Source organism: Eleutherodactylus coqui, chromosome 5 (genome assembly GCF_035609145.1).
Source record: "Eleutherodactylus coqui strain aEleCoq1 chromosome 5, aEleCoq1.hap1, whole genome shotgun sequence".
NCBI lineage: Eukaryota > Metazoa > Chordata > Amphibia > Anura > Eleutherodactylidae > Eleutherodactylus > Eleutherodactylus coqui.
The window spans coordinates 219,973,646-219,986,513 of record NC_089841.1 but is presented as its reverse complement, the minus strand read 5'-3'; the positions used below and the strand labels follow the sequence as shown (position 1 = coordinate 219,986,513).

The window sequence follows — 12,868 nt, the reverse complement described above, 5'->3', positions numbered from 1 at the left end:
GGTCCTCGCCCTCAAATGACGCCATTCTGTACACTCCTTGCCCCACATCTCCTGTACCACCCGCCCTGATTGTAGCTCCCCCATGCATCAAAGCACTGTGGAATAAGTTGGCGCTATGCAAATAAAGATTATTTTTATATGCTTGTGGGTTGTATTGCAGCTTATCTCCATTTAAGTGAATAGAAGCTTAGCTGCAATACCAGACACAACCCATGGACAAAGCTGGCACTGCGATTGGAAGAAAGCAGACATGTTTTTCAAACCCTGGACAACCCCATTATAGAATTGTCTGTTTTTCTTCTGTGAGCCCTTGTTATTTGGAGTGCCTTAAAATGGTAACCATAAGTGAGACCGTTAAATGAATCCCAAAAGGAAATTCTTTTGACATATTTGGTTAATAGCCAACTATGGGAAAGTTATAATATATCTTTGTATGCTTTTGTTTTTGCTGAAGTCCTTACTGCTCTTTTACTTTCATTGTAGATACACTAGATGGCACTCTAGCTCCGCATAAACAAGTGGAGAAAAGAAAGTGAAATGATGCTTGTGATATGGAGAATCCAACATTCCTGGAATTCTCTAGTAAGCAGAATTATAGTCCAATAGAATAGATGAGGATATCTTTATATACACCAAATGAAGACCAGGTGCTTAACCCCTTGAGGACATGGCCAGTTTTCATTTTAGTTTTCTCCTCCCCGGTTTCAAAAAATAACGTTTTTGACTTTTCCATTGACAAAGCCATATAAGAGCTTGTATATTGTGGGATGAGTTGTATTTTTCAATGGTACCATTTAATGTACATAGAAGCGTCCCTACCATGCGGCAACCTGAACCTGCCACCTCAGAGGGGTGGCGGTGGGTTGCTACCTGGCCTGTAATCAAGGCCGGTATTTGCTTTTTAATATGATCGATTAAAAAATAGCTGCCAGCTGCGAGACAGCTAGGCAGCAACTCAACAAGCGTTTAACTCACTCTGTCTATAGCTCTGGTCCGAAGGTAGCAACCGCTTCTGTAGTCAGTGTGTGATCCCTAAGCATCCATGTTCTTCCACACTAACGTCGGGTAGAGAGGTCACGGGTCACAGACTGACTACAACAGCAGCGGCTGCCGCCCCCAGATCGGTGCCACAGATCGGGTTGCTGCCCGTTGGAGGTGCACTATGGGCCACTATTACTACTGGTATCTCTGTAGGGGCACTATTACAACTGGGGCCACTAACAGGGGGTCACCTCTACTACTGGAACCACTAATGGGTCACTATTCCTACTGGGGCCATTAGAGGGGTGACTTTTACTATTGGTCCGCTAAGGGGGGCACTTACTATTGGGGCCACTACTGGGGGCAATATCACTCTGTCACTTCAAACAAGTCTCGCTGGTTCAAATATGTGTTGAGTATTTTGTGTATTGGCACTTCCATACCTGTAAAATGAGTGTTATTTTTGCAGTATGTGGGGGGGGAGGGAAGCACTATTTCACACTTTGCTCAGGCAGTATAAAGGCTTAGGGCACTCCTGGATGTACTACATAATACTGGACTGCAGAAATACTGTTGCAGAGAACTTGTACTAGGCTATCTCTGGCAGTCTCATAGACATGACCATTCATTCCAGAACATTGGGACTCCCATTCTCCTGATCAGTGGGGGTCCCAGAAGTCTTATATCTTATAACTAGAGATGAGCGAGCACGCTCGGATAAGCCAGTTACTTGAGCGAGCCTCGCTCTTCTCGAGTAACTGCATTCTTGTACGAGCGTGCTCGGGGGCGGCGGAGGGTAGCGGGGGATAGAGTGAGAGAGATCTCTCTCTCCCCCCCGCTACCCCCCGCCGCTCACCCCCGCCGCCCCCCCCCCCGAGCAAGCTCGGACAAGAATGCAGTTACTCGAGAAGAGCGAGGCTCGAGTAACTGGCTTATCCGAGCGTGCTCGGTTATCTCCACTTATAACCTATCTAGTGGATAGGTTATTAAAGGGGTTCTGACATAAAAAAAAAAAAAATTGTACTCACCTTGCCTGGCCTGGCCCGATCGCCAGGCATGTCCCCTCCAGCCGGCATCTTCTTCTGTGCCTTTAAAGCAGAGCAGGAGCGGTCAAAAAGACCGCTTCCTGCTCTGGTCCGTCCGTCAGGCACTTCCGAGGTGAACGGACGGGCCGCTCACAGCAAGTACGTCACAAGCAGTGCTTGCTGTGGGCGGCCCGTCCGTCCTGCTGAACTCCGGAGTGCTGCGCATGCGCAGTGGAGACGCAGCCCTTCCTGACTCCTGTCAGAGGGCACCTCTCCACTGCGCATGCGCGCGATCCCGGAGCGGCGCGGCTCGTGCAGACAGAAGAGGAGGAACAGCGCCTGCTGGGAGATGACCCCCCGATGTCAACAACAACAGAAGAACAGGTAAGTATTATCTTTTTATGCTTTAGCAGCCATTAAACCATGGGTTCCCTGGGTCCATTAGGCAGACCAGGGAACAATGGCTGCTAAAGCATAAAAACATTATTCATGTCAGAACCCCTTTAAGTAATTTCATGGGAATTCTAGGGTTCTCATCTGGGGTTTGAACTCCTTTTTAAATTTCTGCTCCTGGGTTTGAATTAATTTTACAGGTCTGAATGAGTTTAGTGATTCGTCTGGGATCTAGAATTTAGGGGGTCTGGTGAGCAGTCTTAATTTTTAGGATATGGTCTGAATTTATTTAGGGGTTTGGTATGGATTTTCCATTAACAAATAATAATAATGATGTAAATAGTTTTCCAAAGATTGTGAAATGTTCACAAGACAACATTTTTACAGATGGGATTTAGCTCAGACCTTCACCTGACCACAAACCCATTTAAATGGACCTTTACTAACATGAGTTCGCTTCATGTATGGCTGGTCAATATGGCTACAATGACAAGAATTGTTGATAAATCTGATCCTGTCCTTCAACCTTCTAGATGCCTTGGTTAGCATCAATTGCAGCATTTAAATGGTTTGACGTCGGGAGGGGGCCCCGAATTGATTCTGTGATGAGATTGTGAGGTGCTGTTTTGTTGCCATAGCAGTCTGGAGCCTTGTGAAAGCTCCCAGGCCGCCATGGATTTTCTTCCTAATTTAGCCTTGCCAATGACGGAAGAAAACAGTGCTGGATGGACCCCATTGGCTGTAATGGCACCCCCACCTCTTTCAGCCGTGTGGCAGACACTGCATCTCCTACCATTTTTCTGGTCTCCATATGCCTGGGCCACCTCTTAAAGGGCCAGTGCATGCACCCAGCTTTCCAATTCACCACCAGTCCTGACAGTGTTGCGGCGGTTCTGGGATTGCTGCCGTGCTGATAGTCTGATGCAGGTTTTGCAGATGGTTCTACATATTCTGGCCCTGGTGGGTGTGGTATTAGGTCAGACATGCTTAACTGCACCTGTGGGTAATTACTAGGGCTATTTAGTCTGGCTGATGCTGGACTGAATTGCTGTTGAATCTTCAATTGAGCTCTGACTGTAGTCTCAGTCAGAGCTTGCTTCTGGATTGTACATTTGCCTGCTGCATCAAAGTTAATTTTGGTAACTAAGGGCCGAGGTACAAGGTCAGATACGTCCGTGTCAGGGCGAATTGTCTGCGTTTAGGCAGGTCCCTGTCCCTGAGGTTATTTTGATAGGGAAAGAGTTCCAATATTTTGGTTTGTTATTGTTTTTACACAGCTTGCACATATTTGGGATCTGTGGGTTACGGATACAGCACGTCCTGGGTGGATGCGACACACAGGTCCTGGGTTATTTAGATTTACTCTGCCCACCAACAGGTGTCTGAGCAATCAATTTCTATACTGTGTGAAGGTGAAAGTGTGCTTCTATTTGATCTTCTGGTATTTGATCAATGCCTGAACTACCCAGCTTTCCTGACCTCTCCATTCCTGACCATTGCTCTTCATTTGACTATGCTTTACCTTATCTGCTGCTAGCCCTGACCTTTGATCTACATTGTGAAAGTATTCCACTTGTCCTGACTCCGGCTCTGCTCTATTTCTACATCCCTGTCTACACCCTCTATACATCGGTTCTGCATTATGGAAATCTTGACCATGTGCATCAGCTACCTCTCAACTGAGATTATTTCTAGTATAACAGACTGGGGAACCCCACAGCGAAGAATAGATCCTGATTGGTGGGGTGCAAGGGTGAAAACCAGGAAAACCCCAGGTGCCCCTGGGTCGAGCCCCAATTCAAATGAGTTCTGAAGCACAACGAATTCACAACTACCCCACTGACAAATTCATTTTTCCTTAAACGTATTTTAAATATTTTGCATAAAGAATCTTGACATATAAAGTCATTATGGAGGTATATTTTATTATAAACATGAAGTACAATGCATTAAGATAAAGAGAAACTGTCAAGAAGACAAACCAGTCCATGTGCTCTAATAGGACTTCCTTCTAGTAGCCAGAGAGCGGAGATATTAAGAGTAGCTGCTGTTCTAGGAGACTCACCCCAGTTATTTATTAAATGCTAGCCCACTGAAAGTACATTTCCCTTACTATGGCCAGTGCAGGGGAATTTGTTCACAGCCAAAGCTTCCTCCAACAATAACAACTGATAGCTGGAGGTTTGCAGAAGCATGCGAATAGTGATCTACTGGTTGCAGGGCCAGATTACTTTTAAATAGGTGTTTTGTTGAGAGAACCCCACATATATAATGGCCTAAAATTGTATGGGTTTTTAGTTTTTTTCTATAAATAAACATTCCTCGTTATATAGTCAAGTTCTGTAATTTTTCACATACATCATATAGTTTTTTGGTGTCTACTACAAATATGTAGTCATTTTTAATATATTGGCTCAAGCCAGGCTTATTAGAAGCAACATGTGGTTTTCACATCTTCTCTACTGAACTTCCAGTAAGTACCACAAGTTCTCACTTTAAGACCTTATAGCAATTTTTAGGCAGTGGAGAAGTGCTGCTGGCCATATCTTTTCATTTTTGTGCATCTTTGGTACTTTTTAATAATGTAACTAAACACGTTTCTTGACAACTAGACTTCTTTAAAGAGGACCTTCGCAATTATAACTTGTGGTTGTATAATACTAACATTCTTTTAGACATCAGAATTTAGATAAAGAGCTTAACCTCTTGGTGACAATTGACTTAAATGTACTGTATGTCAGATGTGCGGAGGTGTAGTGTGGAGCAGGCTTAGCGCCCCTGTCCTGTTAAACCATGTCCCTTTTCCAATAAGCCATTTTCCCTTGTCAAAGAAGGCAGAGCGCATTATTCTTTTAGGTGCATTCAATTCATAAATAGGTCTAAATCCTATTGTGACATTATGTATCAGAAATGCTCCAACTTTTGGCATATTTTGCTAAAAGGTCTAAGTGCCATCACATTAGCATATCTACCCCATTAAATATACAGCTTAAATGAATATTTTTCTATAGGTAATCACAAAAAAATTTGCAAAATCACAGAAAAATGGCCATGTTACTTACCAGTGTACTGAGAAGACATAGATGGGTGTAGTGCACCATGCAAATCCATAAATAACACCAAATTTCAATTCAGCTCCTCCATTTAGCACTTTGGCTTTCTGCACATTCGCATTTATTACTTCTTTTCTAACAGGCAGAATTGTTTTGAGTGCTGGGGAAGCCCAGGGTGTCGGTACAAGTATGGTTAACTTTCGGAGTGCAAGACAGCCTGTTGAATTGAAATTTGATTGTTTATGGATCTGCACAGTGCATTACATGTCTCAACTGGCTTGGCACCCTTTTTATGCTTTATGTATATGCAAATGTAGTACTAAGTTGCCACTCCCCTCATTATAGGGTGTTCATGTGAGCAGTTGTTCATCAGTCATCCAGGATGCCACGGAGAGGGGAGCAATCCACAGCCAAGATGAAGAAGCTAATTAACTTTTACTTCTCTCAGTCACTGGCATGATACCAAGATGGGACAGCCGAAAGCTTGTAAGACTCACTCTCAGGACTGTGTCTGAACCTGCGGAGTGCTCACCCGACGATGTGAGATTCAAGGGGTTGAGGCAAAGGAAAAGCTCTGAGTCATTGGCTAACAAGACCTTTCAGCAAACCTCATAAGTTCATTCACCCTGAGAAAGCCAGGCAGGAATATTTACAACTACATGGTCATCATCGTCCCGATTACATGGCGGACACAACCTCTTCTCCCTTGGCCAGCCCAGCAAAGCAAAAACAAATGTAAATTTCCAGAGGGGCAACCTGATGCAGGGGAGAGTGAACTAATCTTTCTAAAGCTACCTCATCTGCGATCAGGGATCTTTTTGATGACATCCCTGTTAATAAATACAAAAGTTACGGATGATTAAAGCATTGCAAATTTCCCTACAATCCAACTATGCTCAACTTATTCCACCCTTAACTCGACTATTGCTGAGGCAGAGGATAGAATATTTTATTAAGTGACAAAAATGGTGGAATTCTCATCGTCGCATAATATAGTAACATAGTATGTAATGCCGAAAATAGACACATGTCCATCCAGTTCAGCCTATTACCCCCCCAATGTTGGTCTCATAAATTCACATTATAACTTGGAATCAGAACTTGTGAGACTTTGAAATAAAGCGGCGGACTTGGAGGATAGGTCATGCCACAACAATAATGAATTCCGAGGGATCCCAAAAATAGTCACTGCCTTTCATTTAATGCAATATTTGCAAAATCTTATGATGACACTGTTACCAGAGTGTCCCTTGCAGGATTTTATAATAGACAGGATGCACAGACTTCCCTGTCCTACACATCTAGCAGACCACGTACCAAGAGATCTTTGGCTCGTATTCACTTCTTTCATGTTAAAGAGATGTTGTTGAAGGCGGCCAGGAAAACAGGCCCATTTCTTGTGCCATATCAAGCGATGCCTCTATTCAGCAATCTATCTGCAGCAAATTTGGCGTAAAGACAACAATTGCTTCATGTCACTACAGAGACAATAAAATCGCATATAAATAGGGATTCCCTGTGCATCTACTGGTAACACACAGCAACACTACTTTTATTGTCACATCGTTAGATGAAGGAATTGGCCTCTTGTGACAATGGAACTTAAAAATCTGCTTGCCTACTAAAGATGCTAGACAATTCAGCCAGCACTTGCCAAAGGATTAGCTTGTTGTGAAGTCTTGCAAATGAGCTCATCGTTAATTGCCAAATTTGCTCTTTTGGTGTGACATGGAACACTCAAAATTCGGAAATACTGGAGAACATTTCCCCGCACATATGGTACTCATCTCCGGAAGCGCTACTATATTTTCTTTCTTAATCACAACTTTGTGAAGGTCTGTTTATGATTACTGTCTGGGTTTTTTGTCACCCTTTCTCTTTTTCTTTTGTTGTATGCCAGGTATAAACAATGGTCACTTGGCATAGGAAAGCTGCTCCTATTATTACAACTTTGTACAGCTTTGGCTGCTAAAGACTCTACGTAAATATGCTTCTTAACTTTACTATTAAACATGATGATTAAGGTAGTATCGTTAAATGTTAAGGGGCTCAACAACCCCCCAAAATGTACATTTATATGGGAAAATGTAAAAAAGTTATTTCTGGATATTTATTGTGCACAAGAGACACATACAGTATCAAAGGATGTCTTCCGTATAAACATCCTAAATATCCCACAATTTTTAGGTCTCACTTTGCTACTCAATTAAGAGAAGTTCTAACTGCAATAAAAAATTCTCTAGCATTTCAGCTTATTCAAGAGAAAATAGATCCACAAGAAGATATGTTATAATAGTCTGTTCTATAAACAATATAAAATATACACTAGCATCAATTAACACTCCAAATAAAAAACAAAGGTGTTTTACGCATAAAATCCTAAATATTCTTTCAAAATGTAAATAAGGCAGATTACTTATCTGCAGTGATTTCAATGCAGTCTTAGATAGTATTGATACCACCTCCAACTTGCACAATCAGACCCAATTCCTCTGTGACATATGGTGGAAGTAAGAATTTTTCGATGTTTGGCAAGCAATACACAGTTGATTACATTATAGTTATTCGAGAATTGATATGTTCATATTAGACAGAAATGTATTATTGCTTTCTCGAGAGTTGACAATTGAGATGGTCACCTGGTCAGATCATATTGACTCTAGCAGAACAATACAACCAACCACCAACATATATCTGGCAAAGTAATGATTTTTTTTTTTACATTATATCGAATCTGCAAAAGCCCCCATGGTTTTCTTTGCTCTGGACACCAAAAAGGCTTTTGATCATATAAATTGATCATATGCTTTCACAGCTCTAGTTAAAATAGTTTTGGTGGGTTTTTTTCATAAAGCTATATCCACACCGTATTCAAACCCTTTGGCATGAGTATTTACCAGTGTAGCTCTGTCTAGCCTTGGCCCAGGCTCTTTGGGAATATACCTTATTAAAAGGAATACAGATCAAAGACCATTCCCATCTAATATCGTTATATGCCAATGATATTTTGATGGATCCCATACCCTCTCTTGAAAATGCAATGGAGGTCATAAAAGAGTTTGGACAGATATCTCAATACAAAATAAATGCACAAAAATCCCAAATCTTGTCTATAAATATCTTTAATGACTTATTACATTATCTACAAAATAAACATCCATTTGACTGGCAAAACGAAGGTATAAAATATGTGAGTATAACAATAACTGCTTTACATTAAAAAAACTCTATTAATACAATTTTGAACCTATGTTAAAAGTATTACAGGAAGATGCCCAAAGATAATCTGAATTCAAGATATTGTGGATGGGAAGAATCACCACCTTTTAAAATACTTTATTGCCTATACTAAGTATAGATAGGTGGGCCTATTCTCAGAGGGGCTCAACAGAACATGCCCCTTGAGACGCAAGCTACATGGCGACTGCTATGACTAGTACAGCAGTAGTTATGCCCCTGATGGTAGAGTAACTAGAGAGGGAGGAAAGTACTCAGTCTGAGAAAGAGAGAAGAGAACCCATTACACATTAGCAAGGGGAGTAGGAGAGATCATGTGTATATAGGTAGCATCAGTGTAGGACAGAGTTCAATTATAGATTCATCCCTGATGGGTGCCAAGTAGATTATGGGAGCTTCAGTCAGTACTGTGTAATAAGGTATATTCTGTAGTTATCAGTTAGTGCCCAGCCTACTGGTTGGCATGGAACTGGAGCCAGGATGGGGTGAACGCTCTCCTGCCATAAATTCCACCTCTTCCTGGTCTTCCTCACCACTACTGTGTCCTTGCTCTGAGCTTCTCTGATAAATGTCACTGGGGACCTTAGGTGACTTCTGTTCATCTTTTCATCCTCTTCATAGAGGACTTTGGTTTGGAGCTTAGGGGATAGGTTCTGAGTTCAGAGTGTCTGCTCTTAGGACAAGTGCTCTTTGATGTATTGACACTGCACAGTATTAAGACTTTTGTCCAGAATTTCCACCACAACTTAGTACCAAGAAGATCTCAACACTCTCCCAAGTTGCAACAATAGAAAACCATAAATGAGGGGCAGCGCTCCACCAATCTCAATTTAGCCATGTATGAAGATAAAATAGGACTTACCCGGCGTTAGCGGGACAACCAAACGTGGTTACCCACTAACACCTTCACGTCCTAGAAGACGTAAATCAACTCCACATGGGATCCATATGTCGTTCCCTTACATCCTGGGGGAAACAGGAGAGCCGCCTGGCAAGTCGTACCTTCTAATGGAAAAGGCCAACAAATGAAATAGTACTAGGTGCAAAAAAAAAGAGCTTGGTGTTTGAAAAGGGAAGACTCAAAAATTCTTCCGTAATACCAATATGGTCTTTATTTCCAAAACAGTGCAACGCATTTCGTCGCTATAAACCGTGACTTTCTCAAGCACAATAATATATATAAAACTTTACAGATATTCATATACAAAGCAGTAAACTCACATATTGGACAACATCCATTCACCTACATGGTCGCGTTCAATCAGCACGGCCACCTTCACTTCCGGGTTCAAGGGAGAGCGGGTGACGTCATCGCTCCCGCTGGAATGCAACGCCCATATCAAATGGAATGCATACCCTTCAATCATTATGCCACGGCGTCACCGCTCTATTCTTTTGGATATTGGCTAATTCTCCATTGTATTTCAAATATAGATAGATGTTTTTCAACCCTCTTTGTGATACATAATTATCCACAATAAAATACAATACTATGAAACATTATACATACATATATAATAAAAACTTTTACAATACAGTTACCGTATTTTTCGCTTTATATATAAGACGCACTTTTTCCGCCTCCAAAGCGGGGGGGGGGGGAAGTTCCTGCGTCTTATAAAGCGAATGTGCCATTTTTAGCGCAATCGTGAATTTAACGCACGGACACGATTTATTTAGCGCGATTGCGCGTTAAATTCACGATCGCACAAACACATGTGCGATCAGTTAGATTTCTCTCCTCCCCACTGCCGCCCATACATACTGTATATTCCGGTGTATAAGGCGATGGGGTGTATAAGACGACCCCCCAACTGTCACCTTATACGCCAGGAATACAGTGGAGCAAAAAAAAATCATTACTCACCTCCCCCGGCGTTCTGCGATGCTGCTGCAGGCTGTCGCTCCCTCCTGGTCCCCGGCAGAGCATTGCTTTCTGGATGCCGGGCTTGAAATCCCCGCCTCCAGAAAGCTAATACTGTGATTGGCTAACACACGCCATCAGCCAATCACAGCCATTCAATGACATCATTGAATGGCTGTGATTGGCTAACACACGTGCGCCTTCAGCCAATCACAGCCATTCAATGATGTCATTGAATGGCTGTGATTGGCTGACTGCGTGTGTTAGCCAATCACAGTATTAGCTTTCTGGAGGCGGGCATTTCAAGCCCTGCGTCCAGAAAGCAATGCTCTGCCGGGGACCAGGGGGGAGCGACAGCCTGCAGCAGCGCCGCAGAACGCCGGGGAAGGTGAGTAATGATTTTTTCCCCCTATTTTTCCGCTCTAAAACGGGGGTGCGTCTTATAGACCGGTGCGTCTTATAGAAGGCAAAATACGGTAATACATAAGACGACAACGCCAAATAAATATAAAATAATAAGTCAATTTATTCCCTTAAAAATATATATGTATGATCATAAATCTAAAATCTTAAAATGATTAAATATATACCATATTTCTAAGTGAAGTGGATTATGGTAATATTTAGCCATTTTAATATGGTATATATATGGAGAATTAGCCTCTGCAATATCCGTACGAATAGAGTGGTGACGCCATGGCATAATGTTTAAAGCGTATGCATTCCATTTGATATGGGCGTTGCTTTCTAGCGGGCGCAATGACGTCACCCGCTCTCCCTTGAACCCGGAAGTGAAGGTGGCTGCGCCGATTGTGAGAAGGTACAGGCTCATAATATGGAAGAATCTGTCTCAAAATGGCCGCTAGATACGAAATGGCCGCTAGATACAAAATGGAGCATTATAAGATGTGAATGAGCTTGTGTGTAATGCAAAGCAGAAATAAGTTTAGAGCAGGAGGTACGGTGCAGTGTTTTTTATGACATCTGTTTCTGTTCTTTCCGAGAACCAAGTCTGGACGCAGTTGTTATCAGAAGAAGCTCTCCCACACCTCCATTCAGAGACTTGGACAAAGAACTGACTGTACTACAGCCATCTAAATCACAAAGTGAATACAAGAACCAGACCACGGGAGATAACCAGATATTTTGAAGGACATTTCATGTGCTCTCACGCTATGCTACTGCTGAACAATGCATGATTCATAAATGTTTGTCTAACCCAATGAGATTAACGCCGTGACTAATGACGCATTCCTTTCCTGTATTAAAAAACTTATGCAAAGTTAATAAATGCTCAGTGTATGGGGCGCCTCCTTGCAGAGAGAGTCACCTGTTACCTGCCGTGGCTAATCTCTGCGTATCTGAGGAAACTGATAACTATCTCAGTGTCTAGTTCTTGGTTTCTGGGATGCATCCAGGTACGGACTAATTTGGAACCCAAGACCTGAAAGGTTATGTGACCGTGCGGCTGTCCTTAACAACTGGCATAGTCGGCAGGATTCTATTGATTGACGCTGATAATGACCAATGGACTACGACACAGACCTGAATTGATGATATCAGCCATGCCAATGTCTGAGGACTGATCACCCTTATACAGCCCGGTTAGTCACACATATATATATATATATATATATATATATATATATAATGTCTACCATTGGTCTGTTTTGGTACGTTTGATTGTAGTCTGTCCTGCGGTCAGTCGTTATTTCAATGTACAATTGTTAAGCTGTCATCAATAGATGTTGTTACCTCAGATCTTGGGTACTCTTAAGTGACACCGAGGGACAGAATCTGTCATTTTGACTATATACATATATATGTGTTTTTATTGTGGGTCCAGTAGGACTGGCTGTATAACTGTACAGGGCATTCTGGCTGTATAACTGTACAGGGCACTTTGTGGGTCCATTAGGACTGGCTGTAGAACTGTATCGAACGTAGAAATCTTAGAACACTACGTAATTGAGGACAGGGCATTTAGACGTCGAAGTCTTTGAACACCACGTTTTGTTGTATAAGTTATTTGGCATGGAAGTCTCCGAACACCTCGTCACTCTTAGTTCATACGTAATAACATGTTGAAGTTCTTTAAGGAAAAGACTACTGATAAGGGTCTTCAGGATCCTGTCCACTTGGTGTCATGTAGAGCAGGCAAAGAGTATGTTAAGAAAGTTAAAAAGTTATGTGAAGGGCGTCAGATGTAAGAGTTCTTACATTATGTGATTGAGCATAAGGCTATAGGCATACCAGTGAGAAAAGGGTCTTAGGTAGTTATAGATACTCATAATTAGGCCGTCGTAATATACGAT

At 42.2% G+C, this 12,868-nt stretch overlaps 1 protein-coding gene across 1 annotated transcript in view; it reads right to left on the bottom strand.

Annotated features, from left to right (window-relative positions):
- Window positions 1–5,574, bottom strand: part of LOC136628939 (lysine-specific demethylase 4B-like) — a 46,639-nt gene extending 41,065 nt beyond the window's left edge. The window contains exon 1 of the mRNA XM_066605013.1: window positions 5,462–5,574. Within this exon, the coding sequence (XP_066461110.1) occupies window positions 5,462–5,510 (49 nt within the window). The 5' untranslated portion in view covers window positions 5,511–5,574. The remainder of the gene's footprint in view (window positions 1–5,461) is intronic.
- Window positions 5,575–12,868: the final 7,294 nt, after the last annotated feature.